The sequence below is a fragment of the Prionailurus bengalensis genome, chromosome A2, assembly GCF_016509475.1.
Source record: "Prionailurus bengalensis isolate Pbe53 chromosome A2, Fcat_Pben_1.1_paternal_pri, whole genome shotgun sequence".
NCBI classification, from domain to species: Eukaryota; Metazoa; Chordata; class Mammalia; order Carnivora; family Felidae; genus Prionailurus; species Prionailurus bengalensis.
The window spans coordinates 59664946-59680413 of NC_057348.1; the positions used below are offsets into that span (position 1 = coordinate 59664946).

Below are 15468 nucleotides of genomic sequence, written 5' to 3' on the forward strand. Positions count from 1 at the left end.
CCATCAGCAATGTGCGAGAGTGCATCCATTGTTTACTTCACAAATCGTTCCTTCGATGTTGTATCTAAAACTCACTGTATAACCAAGGTGATGAAATTTTCTTCTGTGTTACCTTCTAGGAGTCAGAATTTTGCATTTCACATTTAGGTCTGTGATGTATTTTGAGTTAATATTTGAAAAGGGTGTAAGGTCTGTGCCTGGATTCACATTTTTGCATGTGGATGTCCAGTTGTGCCAGCAACATTTGTTGAAAAGCTCTCTTTCCTCCATTGAGTAGACTTTGCTCCTTTGTCAAACAATAAAGATTTTAAAAGACAGAACTTCTTCATGAACTGTCAGTAGGCAACAATTTCTTAAGTAGAATACAAAACCCACTAATCATAAAGGGAAATTTTGGTAAAGTGTACTATGTGAAGTTTAAGAACCTGTGTTCAGGGACGCCTGGGTGACTCAGTCAGTTAAGCATCTGACTTCGCCTCAGGTCATGATCTTGCAGTTTGTGGGTTTGAACCCCATGTCGGGCTCCGTGCTGACAGCTCAGAGCCTGGAGCCTGCTTCAGATTCTGTGTCTCCCTATCTCTCTGCCCCTGCCCTGTTCTCTCTCTCTCTTTCTCTCAAAAATGAATACATATTTAAACAGTTAAAAAATATATATCTCAGAGGACTCAACTCTCAGTGTTCCATGCCAACTTGGGAAGTTTCAAGGAGAAATCCCTAATTCTCCAATCTCCATGCAACTCACCTACTGTGGCATCTAAAATCCATCCCTTGCAGAACTTTCTCCTCTGGTCCCTTTCACAGTAGCGACTCCCTGCAGCGTCCTGATACTCAGGGAGCCCCAGAGATAACCCCAAGTGGTTGAGGAGGGCAGGGTGGCCAAGGTGCTGTGCAGCTGCCCACTTGGACTAGGGTTGGCTCTCCAAGGCCAGTGAGCCCTGTCTAATGCTGCAGTCTTATTCCATCCCCAGATCCTTCTGACAGATCCCTGCTGCCATGAAGATCGCCGTGATTGGGCAGAGCCTGTTTGGCCAGGAAGTTTACTGTCACCTGCGGAAGGAGGGACATGAGGTTGTGGGCGTTTTCACTGTCCCAGACAAGGATGGAAAGGCGGATCCCCTGGGTGAGTGCGTGGCCCAAGAGCAGGGAAAGGGGGTGCCCGGGCAGGCAGGTAGCAATGGGTGGTGGGTGGGAGCAGATGATTGGAGGGTCTTGTGTTGTTTGTGGGCATCCCTGGCTGGAGGCAGCTGTACATACTCCACCTTGAATCCTGCTCAGGCACCAACTGGCTGCTGGGATTTTCTGGAACAAAGTAAAAGTCCCTTCCCCACCTGATCATGGGGTGGGGGTTGTGTCCTGGAGAAGGGCCATGGAGAAGCCTGGCCTGCTCCCAGGGCCCTGCTCTCTGACTATTCCAGGCTTCTCTGACCCCAGCATCAGGCTCTGAAAGGGCTGCTAGGTGTGAGACACTGCAGGACAGTGTTCTCAGATATGAATGTGCACCATATCCCCATCACTGGGAGTGCCTGTTATGCCCAGTCCTGAGCCCTGCCCTGGGAGTTTGTTTAGAGAGATGGGTGGGGTCTGAGAATCTGCATTTCTAACAAGTTCTCAGGTGAGGCTGAGCCTCTGGCTCTTGGAGGAGCACTGTTTGACAATCACTAGCCTCTGGGCTGGGAACATCAGCAGCACAGCAGGAACCCAGGGGAGGAAGGAGGGGTGCTCAGCTCAAATGAAAAGACCCTCCAGGGACATTCATAAGTCCTTCTTGGGCCAGATGGATGCAGAATATAAAGTGGGGCTTAAAAATGGAAGGCCAGATTGGGAAAGGAGCCTTGTGGGGCTGGTCAGGCACAGGGGTATGGTTCATAGAAATAATCTCTCTAGACTGAAAAGCATAGGCGGACCCCTGGAACCAGCTCCAGCATCATCATGATGCTAGCCAGTGCACACTCTTGGACTTGACCCCAGTGTGATCTGTGATACAACCCGAACTCACCACAAAATGAACCCTGATACCAGCCACTAAGTGACTACTGATACCAGTCTATGAGTCTGGACCCAGATGGAGCCTGGGTGGGGCTGCTTCTTGACCCTGACCTTGGATGTCTTGCAGAAGTATTCCTTGGTCATAGTGTGGACAGCTTTTGCAAGCACAGTCCAGTCGGCTCACTTTGATCCCACGTTCCCTCAACGTCCCCAAATGCAGGGCAGAGGCAGAGGGGGCTACAGAGTGGGTCAGGTCTAGTTGGGGACCAGTTATCAGGATGGATGTTCTAATGGAGAACCCAGGATGGGGATGTGTTCATTACGTGCTGAAGAGGGGCAGGCAAAAGGGAACTCCAAGCTATCAGGGTAGTGAATGCAGCTGGCAGCTGCCACCTCCCAGGCGGGGGAAGTAGAAGGAAGCTGTGGCTTCTAAATCTCGGAAGCTTGGGGCTGGAATTCAGACCCATGAGGACTGCATGGTGCTCCTAGGTGTTGGTAACTGGGCAGGTGCAGGTGGGGGTGCTGGCAAGCTGAGACCCAGACTTTGGAAGGCAGACATGATGGGAGGAAAGTGTACGTTTGGGTAATTCTGCAGATGTTGGGAAAACGGCAAATTAATCCAGCTGCTCCTCTGGGAAAGCACTGCTGCAGCTGGGGTTAAGAAGTGAGGTGGCATGGTTGGGTGGGGCTCTCAGGACAGGAACCTGACAGAAAGGAGCAAACCCCACCTCCCTCACTTTCCCCTTCCCCTCAACCTTTTAGTGTCCCTCCATTACCCCTTATTGGCAGTGCTTGACAGGGAGTATTTGACGAAGCAGGAATGCAGTTTGTAGGGTCCCAGCTGCCATCCCAGAAAGTGGTTGAAGGGTGGAGGACAGAAGCTTGGGGACAGCATGGTGAGGCTTTGGGAGGGGTGAGGAGAAGAGCTTAGCCTTCAGGGGTCAGACAGGAACCTGGGAGAGCAGGGAGCTCAGATGCCTTGGTGGTCAGCAGAAGTGAGTCCAGGCAGAGCAGCCACTGCAAACTTGCCCTTGGCCAGTGCTGTCCCCTTGGTTGTGTTCCCTCTGTGCTGCCCAGTGGAGTCCCTCTGGGCAATGGGGAAGGGCAGGAGGGACAGGCTGGGAAAGAAGATGTAGGAGTCACTTTGCTGGGAAGGCAGTGGTGGCTGTGGGTGGATGGGTGCGGGGAGGGGCCGGTTTCTCACCTGCTGTTCCACAGGCCTGGAGGCCGAGAAGGATGGAGTGCCAGTGTTCAAGTTCCCCCGCTGGCGGGTGAAAGGACAGGCTCTGCCCGATGTGGTGGCGAAATACCAGGCTTTGGGTGCCGAGCTCAACGTCCTGCCCTTCTGCAGCCAGTTCATCCCCATGGAGGTCATCAATGCCCCCTGTCACGGCTCCATCATCTACCACCCAAGTCTGCTCCCCCGGCACCGAGGGGCCTCGGCCATCAACTGGTGAGAAAGAGCGAAAACACCCCCATCTGCCAAGAAGTCATCCTCCCCTAGCCCACAACTTTGCTCTGGGGCCACAAAACAGGCATCATGCAGGGGCCCCTCCTGTGCTGCCAGATGGCATCCACATGGCTGACTGGTGAGATGTTCTCAGTAGTGCCAAGAGTGCCAGAGAGAATCAGGGACAGACCTTGCTAAGTGCTCTGGGTTCCTACAGTCAACTGTGAAGTACACACATCAGTGGTCCCACCCTGGCAGGCAGAGTCACTGGAACAGAATGGGTTAAGGGACTCGCCCAAGGGTACCAACCCAGGCAGTGTGGCCAGAGGCCTGCTTGAACCCACACCCACTGCCAGTACACAGCAGCATCCTACTTGGAAAGGGATAGAGATGGAGTAAAAGGTCATCTGAACAAGATGGTTTGACATGGTAAGTGCTAAGGGGACAAATGGAACCATGTGACTGATGGTGCAGTTTAGCTGGGTGATCAGCAAGGGGAGGCATCTGAGCTGGGAAGAGTGGGGGTTTGTAGCCAGACTGAGATTCAGGCTCACCGACCTTAGGGTCAGGCTCCCTGACCTCCTTGGTTATGTCTCTTCATTTCTTAGACCTTAGTTTCCTTATCTGTAAAAGGGGCATATAATGCCTGTGATACCTGTTGGGGTATTATGTCACATCAAGCATATAGGGCTTTTACCACAACACCTAGCAGGTGCTAGGTGCTCCCGGATTGCCCCCTAGACTCAGGCTTTAAAACTTGTGCTCCCTAGGACCCTTATTCATGGAGACAAGAAAGGGGGTTTTACCATCTTCTGGGCAGATGACGGTCTGGACACTGGGGACCTTCTTCTCCAGAAGGAGTGTGAGATCCTCCCGGATGACACCGTGAGCACTCTATACAACCGCTTCCTCTTTCCTGAAGGCATCAAAGGGATGGTAAGGGCTGGGAAGCAGCCATGCCATATGTGGGCCTCCCCTTACTGGTATCCAGGCCCAGCCTGCCCCCCAGGCTCTTTCCCCAGTTCCAGGATTCTAGAGGGAGAGAGCTCTCAAAGAGGCAGGATTAGGACATACAATGTATTGTTGTTAGGCAAGACTCTTGCTTACAACCTACCGAACCCAATTCGGAAAGCTTATCCACAAAGGGAACATTTTTGGCTCATTTAATATAGAAGACAAAAGACAAGGATGGTGCCAAGCATGGCTGAGTCCAGAGATAGAAGCCATGTCTTAGGATTCTGTATCTTTGCCTTCCTTCTGATTCTACTTTTCTTTCTTTGATGAGCTTCATCTTCAGGTGGGCTGCCCTCAAATGAGAGGAAAAGTAGTCACTGATGGCTCGAGGCTTTTGCCTCTGGATTCCAAAGGAAGAAAAACCCTCTTTCTCACAAAATTCCTGAATGAAAAATCAGAGAAGCCCAACTGTAGTCATATAGGTTAAGTTGTCTGCAGGAGACAGGGTTCTGTTATCAGAGCAAGACAGACAAGAAGGACTGATGTCAGACACAATTGTGGTTGGTACAGCAGGCAGGCCCCATGGGACCTGACCCCTTAGGGACTGGTGTGTCTGTGTGGCTGCTGGTGGTGGAGCCAAAGGAAGCCAGCCAGAGTTGACCAAAAGGCAGAGACACACATGAACTTCTGGTTGGTTCCAGCAGCAGTCAGGAGTCAAAGAGGAGGCTATCTCAGTGAGGAGAACGTTCCCTGTTTGGGAGTAGCGATAAGCAGAGCAATGACGTGAGAGTGCTCACTGCTGCCCAGATGTCAGCCATCTTTTATTTTTCGTGTATATCAAACAGATGCCTCTTGTATTCCCTCCCATGGAGTCCACCTGCTTACAAAAATAATGAATAAAGTAGACTTGCTGGAGATTTGACAGGAGAGACAGAGAAGGAGCTTATCTGACATATCCCACAGGAAACAACTTTAGTGGTTTAGAGCTGCGCCATCCAATATGACACCTGCTAGTCACATGCACCTATTAAATTCATTAAATTGAATTCTAATTAAAAATTGAGGTCCTCAGTTCCCATAGCTACCTTTCAAATCCCCAGTACAGGAACTACACTGGCTGATGGCCACTGTATTGGACAGTTCTGACACAGAACATGTCCCTCATCCAGAAAGTTCTTCTGGGCAGTCCTGCTTTAGATGTTTCTGACATTCTCATCACTTCTTGGTTTGGGTATCTCTGGGGTTCCCCCCAGGACCCCCTCAGGATGGGCCTAGGCTCCTTGTCTTTCCTGCCTACTTCCCTGATTCCTTCTTCTACAATCTCCCCTTTTCCTTCACAGAAAAACAGCTTCCTGCTTAATCTCAGACCTCCAAACACTACATGGGGCTCAGAATCCATTCCCCTTAACAGACAGGGAAGGTTTTAGATGAAAATATGGGAATTGTGTTTGTTACATCTGTATAGGGCTTTGTAGTTTATATAATCTAAGTTCTCAGAAGGTATAAGATCTTCTATATAATCTTCTAAAACTGTGTTTGGTAGAGATGGCAGGGTTTTGTACTCCTCCTTCAGAATGGAATTAGATTCAGACTAACTGTACCCATTCCTATCAGGGATATTCCTTGGGTACCCATGGAGTACCTGGCATGGGGCCAGGCAAGTCTGGTCAGTGTGGGGCTGAGTCCAGGTTCATGGTGAACCCAGGGCCTGGGAGTGAGGGGAGGGTTGTAATGCTGGGGATGCTAACTGACCTGGTCTCCCCAGGTGCAGGCTGTGAGGCTGATCGCCGAAGGCAAAGCCCCCAGACTCCCCAGCCTGAGGAAGGAGCCACCTATGAGGGCATTCAGAAGAAGGAAACAGCCAAGGTGAGTGCAGAGCCCTGCCCACCCCAAAGGCTGCCCATGCATGTGCTGGGGTGCAGAGGGTGTCCCAGGGAAGCTGGGGTTTAGGCTGACTAGCCAAGCTATAATTGTTTAAGGCCTGAAGAGAGAGCAGCCCATGCAGGAGAAGTGTGAGCAAAGTTCCTCTGACACGTGGACAGGCAGGCAACAGGGTGTGTTCTGGGTTGTTCTCTGTTCCCCTTTAGGAAGAATGGACAGGCAGGGTCTCCAGGGAGAAGAGCTGAGGTGGGGCAGTGTGTAAAATATCAGCCACAGTGCTGGAAGTCTCTAAGATGAGATCCGAGAAGTAATTCAGTTTCTCAGAGCTACTGCAGCTTTGGGCATGGGGAAGCTTATGGGCTGTACCTCTGATCAGGGCTTATGGGGTGCATAGGGGTCTATGTGAGCCCTACAAGTGAGGGGAAGCTGTTGGGGGGCCTATGGGATGAGCCTGCACTCTGCTGGGGAGTCTGTGTCAGCCCTTGGCCACCTTAACTGAGTGTTATCTTCCCCAATCATCCTCCTAAAGTTTACACAACCAGTGAAAGGCTGGGGTCAGAGAGCACCCAGAGCTGGGGTACCAGAGATCGGCCTGTTCCAGCTCAGGGACTCAGACCAGTGCCCAACAGGAAGCCAGATGTCCCAGCTCATTCCCCAGGGCTCCACTCAGTCAGGGTTCATCAGGGTGCAGGACAGGTTGGGGAGGGTGGGAAGTGGGAGGTTGGAGGGTGGTGGGGAAGGGAAGGAGAGAACAGGTGTGTTGTCTGGATGGCCAAGGAGTGGGGAAGAGACTGGCTGAACACACACGTCCTACCCAACAGATCAACTGGGAGCAGTCAGCAGAGGCGATTCATAACTGGATCCGAGGGAACGACAAGGTGCCAGGCGCCTGGACAGAGGCCTGTGGGCAGGTGTGTTTGTACTTGGCTAGGATTGGGTTGGATACACTCGTGTGCCCTGCTATCAAAATATGTCTGAACTGGCTGTCAAAGAGTCACTGCCTAGACCCCCAAACCCACCCAAGTGCCCCCAGTCACCTCAGTCCCTCTCCTAGGACCATTAGATCTATCCACCATCTGGTGGCTAAAGGATAAAGTTCCAGCACAGCTCAAGGCCTCTGGATCCCTGCAACAGCTCTGGGTTCAAGCTATGTTGGTTGTAAAATATTTTGACTCCCACCCATGGGCTTGCAGAGATCCCAAGTCCAGCTGTGACTTTGACTTGGTCCCAGTGGGGCGGAGTACCATGCTCAGGCTAGGGCTTGGGCATTGGGCAGTCCATATACTGCAGATGGTGAGCCCTGGCACTCACAAGCTCTCAAGAGGTATGGGGATTTGGCAGGACCGTCATTGGGAACAATCTGCTCCCCACAGAGGGCAGTCTTGTTCTCCACAAAGCCTCAGACTGTCCAAACCCCTGACTGCTGACCAACTCCCCAGACTCCATCCACGAGTCTCTCTGCTCCCCCCATCACCACAAGATTCTATGCAATGTGACCAGTGCTTAGTGGCATCCCCAGGGTACTCTGTGATGCCTTGGGCAGATTTTCTCCTAGTGTCTCTCCACCTGAGGTCTGAGGCCAGCAGCCAATACATAGGATCCTAGGGGCACATAGAACTTGAGGGCTCCCTGAGGACTCTGAGGCTCTTCCAGGTCTTGTTTGTGCTACTGGAGGCAGAGTCCTAGGGATTGCCTAGGACTAGTCTTGTGTTGTGGCTGCCCTAGCTGCCTCTCTCCTCCCCCTAGCCATGCCCAGCTCCCTTTCATCCCCTTAGCCCTGTTCGACCTTGCCTGGAATGCCAGCAGTGGGGGCCTCTTTCATCTACCATCTTTTGGTTTTCCTGTCCTCAACAGAAGCTGACTTTCTTCAACTCAACGCTAAACACTGCAGGCCTGGTGCCCGAGGGAGAAGCCTTGCCTATCCCAGGAGCCCATCAGCCGGGGATAGTCACCAAAGTGGGACTCATCCTTTTCGGGAATGATGACAGAATGGTAATGGTTCTGCTATGGGTCACATGTCTGTACTTTAGGCTCCAGGTGACACACACATGTCCAGGTGCTCAGCCCTGGCAGTTAGACCCCAGGCTACTCTGGAGAAATCATGGGAAAGTGAGACTGTAGGCTCCAGGAAAACCCCTGGAAAACCCCTTGCTTGCACCCAACCCACTTCCCTGTTCAGGGAAGGCTGGCCCCTTGCTCTTTGTGACCAGGCCCCCCAGCCAGAGTTGGGTGCCCTGTGAGGGTATCAGAATCAGGGAGAGGCTCTTTGCTGGGAGCCCTGAATTTGCAGCCTCCTTTCAGTCCAGCAGAGTGTCCAGGTGCCACTGGGTGTGGTGACTGAATCTCTGTGCCTCAGTTTCCTTCTTTCTGAACAGGGATATCATCGTGAGAACCCCTGGAGCCATGCCAGGCACACAACATGCCCTGACTCATGTTAGCAGACTCCACGACTCTGAGTAACAGCTACTATTTATGCAGTGCCTTCTGTGTGCCTTGGCACTATTTTAAAACAATTTAGATCTATTAAATTTGATTTTCCCAACAACTATATGAGATATGTATTAATATTATACCCATTTGACAGCAGAGAAAACTGAAGCAAAGAGGTTTAAATAACCCTCCCAACATCACCAAGTTAATTTGTGGCAGAGTGGGGATTCAAGCCTTAAAATTCTGGCTCTGATCCCCAGGTTAATACTCCCTCTGTACAGTGGTTGGGCAGGTCTGGACTTTAAGATACTGGGGGCAGGGAAAGAGTACAAGCAGGGGTCTCCAAACACTGTGGAGATTTCAACAAATCTCATGGATATGGAATCATTGGCTGCATCAGTGTGTATAGACCAGATAGAATGTGGAACAGCTTTGCTGGGGATGGATGCGAGCTCACTCTGGGTTCCTATCTTGCTGTGTCTTGCCATTGGAGGGCCTGAGGATGCCTTTAATGTCTGCAAGGTATAGTGAGTGGGTGTTTTAGGTATTCATGATGGATACATGCAGTTGAAAGATGCTATCTGTCTTGGGTCAAGTTCCTTTGAAGCAGTGTCTGAGACAGGAGTTCTTGTGCATGTGACTTATTGAGGGAGTACTCTTGGAAAATCTCATACAATGTAGGGCTAGACTGGGGCAGAGGACAGTGCTAAGCAAAGATATAAGGGTTCTGGAGTCTGCCATCTTCTGTCTGATCCCAAGCACTGCAGTGTGAATTGCATCTGCTGATTATGCCCCTGCATACTCACATCGCTAAGTCCTCAGTTTCTGCTGCCCCTGGAGAAGGAGGGTGGCAATGAGGCATCAGCCCTGGGCCTCTCTATGCATGGCTGCACTTATCCGCCAAAAGCCATGGAGGAGGAAGGTACATGTAGACTGCTAACGACCAATACCGCAGCAGCTGGAGGATGGGAACACGGGCTAGGAGGAGCTCTGGGTAGGGGGCAACAACTGTGCCCTCTGTGATGTCCACAGGGACAGCAAAGCAAAGGAAGTAGCCTTGGCGGAACCCTTGGTTGAAGTATCTTTCAGGAACTTTTAGCTGGGTCTAGCTGGGCTTTAGCTCACAGAAAGCTCCAGAATATCTTCAAAAGTCAAGAGGGTGGAGGCCAAGCAGGGAATCTGGCTTCAGTTATGTCAGGGCATATAGAGAGTGGACCGTTCTTATAATTTTTTTTTAATTTTTAATATTTATGTATTTATTTATTATATATAATTTATTGTCAAATTGGTTTCCATACAACACCCAGTGCTCATCCCAACTAAAAATTTTTTTTAACGTTTATTTTTGAGAGAGAGAGAAACAGACAGAGTGTGAGTGGGGGAGGGCAGAGAGAGAAGGAGACACAGAATCCGAAGCAGGCTCCAGGCTCTGAGCTGTCAGCACAGAGCCCGACACAGTGCTCCAGCTCACAAACTGTGAGATCATGACCTGAACTGAAGTCGGACACGTAACATACTGAGCCACCCAGACGCCCCTACCATTCTTGTAAACCACTCTTGTCAAACACAGACATCCGTGTCTGCTCCTTTTCCCACCTCTGCCCCCTAGGGGGCATCTGATGATCTTCACCAGAGCTTTCCATGGGGTTTCTAGGAGCTGGGCTACTGGGTGATAACTTTTCTTTTTTTTTTTTTTAATGTTTGTTTATTTTTGAGAGAGAGAGAGAGAGAGAGCGTGCGCACAAGTAGGGAAGGGGCAGAGAGAGAGAGGGGGAGACACAGAATCTGAAGCAGGCTCCAGGCTCCAAGCTGTCAGCTCAGAGCCCAATGTGGGGCCCAAACTCACAAATCATAAGATCATGACCTGAGCTGGAGTTGGATGCTTAACTGACTGAGCCACCCAGGCGCCCCTAGTTGTTTTCTTGATTCATATTCCGAGTAGTGCTTGAATTACTTTTGTCTAATAAGTAGGCATTTTTATGGAAATAATAAAATCATTACACTTAAAAAGAAGTGAGAAGGGGGGTGGGTGACGGAGAAGTGAGCTCTACAGTTTCCTCTGTGTTCCTGGAAGAGCAGTGTCTCCACTGTGAACGTCCCTCCTCATTAATCTTGTACCTTTCTTGTGGTGAGGGTTGGAGACGAAGTGTGTGGGGAGCCCAGCACAGTGCTCCGTGTGGAATTGCTCTCTTCCCTGCCATGCAGACAACCACAGGTACTGTGAAGCCTTCTTTTTGCAGCTTCTGGTGAAGAACATCCAGCTGGAGGATGGCAGGATGATCCCAGCCTCACGCTTCTTCAGCGGAGCAGACAGCAGTGTCCTTGAGCTGACAGAGGCAGAACTGGTCATGGCAGAGACTGTGCGGGTAAAAGCCCCCTTCAGGGATTCTGTCTGGTTTTGCAGGTTGTGCACTGCATCTGTGTTTTTTGACTCACACTCCCTGGAGTTGGATGTGCACACCCTCTGTAGATGTATGTGCTGACCCTGGGCACCGTGTTGGTTCTATCATGTCTTGGGACTTTCTGATGCCCCCTTGCTCTTTTCCTCTGTCACTGGGACACTGGGATTTGGCCAAGTGGGTCTGACTCTTCTAGGGACTCACTGTCAAGAGTGGACAGATGAAGAAGCCCCTGGAATAGGTGGAAAAGGTTGGTGCCAAATCCATGGCCCTTTGATGAGAAAGTGTGCAGTGTAACCTTCCAGAAAAGCTCCCTGAGAGGGAGCCTCCTGCACTGTGACCAGCCCGGGTGTCATAGTCAGGCAGACCTGGACTCCAGTACAGCAGTCATGGATGATGCAGGAGAGCACTTCACTCTCTGAGACTCAGTCCCTTCCACTGCAAGCCCAGTCAGTGGTCACCTCCCAGACTTGTTCCTGGTCCTTCCTGCTCCCTCTGCCCACTTCCTTCTCCCTGGAAGGCATAGTATGGATGGTATTTAACCTTTATGAATGAAGGCTGTGGATGAATTTTCAAGCATTCACTTGTTCAACCATGTAATCAATGACTTAAGAAATACATATGAGCTCCTATCAAATGCTGAGTGCTAAGCCAGCACTTCTCATGAAGTGTCCCTTTCCATGGGGAAAACAGCCAATGAACAGCCAAACAAATGAACAGATAATTTCAGGCCAAGAGTGAAATAACAGGTTGATGGGAACAAGGTCCTTGGAGGCTTGGGGACAACTTTAGAAGGAATAACCAGGGCAGGCTTCCTTGGGCAGGAGAAGGGTAGGGTTTGACCTGAGACCTGAGTGGAGAGAATTCTGGGGGAAGGAGGGCTGGATGAGAGGACATGGGCCAGTCAGCAGCCACAGTGGTGACTGTGGGTGTTGATGACAAGTGCTAAAGACAGTACCCAGCAGGGAAGGGACACGAGAAGCTTACTCTGCTCCAGAGGGCACCAAGCACTTCCTCAGTAGAAAGCTGAACTTTCTGAATGTCTGTAAAGAGAGACAGAGAGAGAGAGAGAGAGAAGCCTGTTCATTCAAAAATATTTTGGAGGAGCTGCTCTGGCCCCAGCCCTGTACTTGCCCTGGAGTTACAGGGCCAGCTGGACAAACTAGGCTTCTGGGGCTTACAGCTGAGTGGCCCTTGGGGTGAGGTAAGGTTGTGTGTGTGTAGAGCTAGGCCTGAGTCAAAAGCTGTTGTGACTGTGTCCTTCATCTGTTCACTTGAATAAACTGCATATCCATGGGTGTTGTGAGTGGTAGAGGAGAGAACACACATGGAAACGGGCAGTTTAACAGCACCTATAAGGACCTCAGTAAACATGGGCAGGGAGCCTAAGGGTCATCAAAAGAAGCACGTGCTTGCAGAGTGTGTACACTGTGTAGCAGTGTTCCAATCACTTCAGGAACAGTAGTGTGTTTAATTACTGTAACAACTATGAAGTAGGTGTTTCTATTACTTTCAGCTCCCAGCAGAGGAGCCTGAGGCCCAAGGTGGGGTCACAAGAGATGAGCGCAGGCCTAGGCATGGAGCCCAGCTGGTGGGCCTGAATTCCTGGCCTCCACCACTATCATGCTATGCTGCATGGCCTCTTGGTCATCCTTGGCATCATTATTATAACACCTGTTGGTCCTAGCTGGACTGGCTCTTTCAGAATGCATGGTCTGGAGGTGACTGGGGTGGAGCAGAAATGGCTGGGGAGGAGAGGCCAGTGTGGGCCTCTGGTGTTGGTGGAGAGAGCCTAGCAACGGAACAAAATTTGCATTGTTGTGGTCTTTCTGTACATCAGGTACTCTGCCTGCCTCGTGTGAGGAATCCCCCACAGCCATTATCAGATCCTTTCACAGATGAGGAAACAGAGGCACTGAGAGACTCTCTGTATCTCCATGGCTTGTCAGGAGCCAAGCTAGGGTGTGAACAGGCCGTGTGGGTTTAGGGTCCACTGCCTTTCAGAGGTTCCACACACATCTGATGAGGGCTGGTGCATCCCATAGGCGTCATGCTGGTGTCCACATACCAGCAGGTGGCCTGTGGCCCCACGCCACCTGAGTCTGAAGAGCAGGCAGAGCAGTCAGTGAAGGGTTCAGGGAAGAGGGGCCATGGCAGTTGGTCCTGGAGGATGCTTAGGATTTAAACATGAGCTGGAGGTCCAGAGAAGAACCTCACTGGTAGGCAAGGGCCCAGGCAGAGGTGTGGAGGACAGGCAGTAGTCAAGTGGGGACAGGGAATGGCTTAGCATGGCTGCTGATGGTCACAATGAGGATGGGAAGAGCAAAACCATGACACCTTTCAAAGAACAAAAGAAGGAACCAGGGAGAGGTTGGGCCAGGTCCTAATTGGGCCTGACCACTTCCATCTGGCCCAGTGACCAGACCCAGACCAGACTGGGCCTGACCCAGTGCCTGTCTGAAGCTCAGGCAGAGTGTGTGAGGCATCTTGATGCTCCTGTCCTCATAGGCCTGACTGGGAGCTCACCCACAGAACAATTGTCCCATCCTGATCCACTGGATGGCCTTCTTAGAATTCTGGATGGTGTTGCCCACTCACACTGGCCTTTCCACACTCACCCACAAGGCTGGCTGGTGGGCACTGCTGACTTTTGGAGGCCATGGGACAGATGGGCACAGAACCAGCTAGCCTGTCTGTGAGAAAAAGACCCAGGCCTCCTGAACCCCATCAAAGTACCTTGTTTTCACCCTCAGAACTCCCACCCACTTTTCTTTCCTTTCTACACTGCAACACACCCAAACACCAGGATCACTCTGGGAACCTCACCCGGATGAGAGCACCAAGGTGAGGCTGGGTGTGAAGGGGGCTGGGGAGCAGCTGGTGCACAGCCAAGCCCTGAGCTCTGTATGTATACTCTTCCTGCTGCACTGAAATGGTGTAGGGATCCCAAAGGAGCTGAGGACAGCTGAACTCCCTGGGCTCCTACTTCCCCAAGGACACAGTCACCCCAGGAGCCTGGGAGCAGCAGCACCATGGAGTGGACAGAGCCCAGCCTGGCAGCAGGTGGGGCAAGCCCACAGCAGGGGCTGCTCTCACCCAGAAGACAGATGCCCCTGGTTCCCCAGGGAGCCCTGTTCTCACCATGCCTGTTTTTCAGAGTGCCTGGAAACGGATTCTCCCCAGTGTCCTAGAGGTGGAAGACTCCACTGATTTCTTCAAGTCAGGGGCTGCATCAGTGGATGTTGTGAGGTAAGGCTGGGATTGGAGAGGTCTGGCCCCGGGTGTCAATGGCCGTATCACAAGCAATGCCAAGACTCAGTAGCAGGAAACAACCATCATTTCTTATGCTTTGGATCATTCAGGTCAGGGATTCATAAAAGACCTGCATGTGCAGGCTTCAGGGGATCATCTTGAATGGCAGTGGGTGAGTGGGCTGGTAGCAGCTGGAAGAGACAGGCAGGGATATCTTCCTCCAAGCTAGTCTCTCTCTGTCATGCCTGGTGCATGGGCCTGGAGGGCTGGTGGCTGCTGAGGTGTTACTGCCAACCAGGTACCTATGTGTTGAGGCCCCAAAGTGGCTGCTTTGGGATTTGGACTTGTAAGTGGTGGCTTGTGGCTCTGAGAGTGCTGATGCCAGGAAACAAGGTAGATGTGGACCCAGCCTGGGGGACACATGACATCAATGCCACTGACCTGATTGTTTTCAGCAGTCACAGGCCTGACCAGATTTGAGGGCAAGGGCTGGGCACTGAGACCCAGGCCTCAGTGGGAGGAGGATCAAAGACTGTGTGACTCTGTTTTAAAACTGCTACAAGCCCCAACTCCCTCCAGTGAAAGCCAAGGTGTGTAGGGAAAGAAAATGGGCAGCTAGAGATCACCACAGAGTAGGTTACCCATTCTTCAACCTCATATGTATTGTCCTGCTTTCCATTTAACAGCAGTAAGTTCTAATTTGTATAAAGGGACGAATGTGGATATGGTAGAACATCTTTGTTTGCAAGCAACAGTAACTTAGTTCAGTCTGGTTTAAACAAAAAAGAACAACCAAGTCAAACGTTCCATGGTAGCTTTCTTTAGGCAGGGCTGGTTACTCCAAACACTCAAATTACATCGTTAACATTGTCATTGTCTGTTGCTTCATTTCGGGGGAGGATTTCTCCTCATAGTGACACATTGCCTGCACAGTAGTTCTGTTCTAATTTCTTGTGTTATCAGCATTCCCAGTGAAAAGGTGGTTGTTCTCATGGCAGTCTCCACATAAGTCCTAGACTTGAATTTGATAGGAGCTGGTGGAGTCATGTGCCCCAATAAGAACCAATCGCTGGCCAGGAGCAGGCATGCTCTGATTGGCCAAAGCTGGGTCATGTG

General features: G+C 51.1%; 1 protein-coding gene across 1 annotated transcript in view; it reads left to right on the forward strand.

The window, feature by feature from the left end:
* ALDH1L1 (aldehyde dehydrogenase 1 family member L1) overlaps positions 1 to 15468 on the forward strand; it is a 146789-nt gene that overhangs the window by 43720 nt on the left and 87601 nt on the right. Inside the window, 9 exon segments of the mRNA XM_043588315.1 lie at positions 969 to 1120; positions 3205 to 3439; positions 4207 to 4372; positions 6156 to 6195; positions 6198 to 6256; positions 7093 to 7182; positions 8126 to 8263; positions 10942 to 11067; positions 14258 to 14349. Coding sequence (XP_043444250.1) covers positions 994 to 1120; positions 3205 to 3439; positions 4207 to 4372; positions 6156 to 6195; positions 6198 to 6256; positions 7093 to 7182; positions 8126 to 8263; positions 10942 to 11067; positions 14258 to 14349 — 1073 coding nt within the window. The 5' untranslated portion in view covers positions 969 to 993.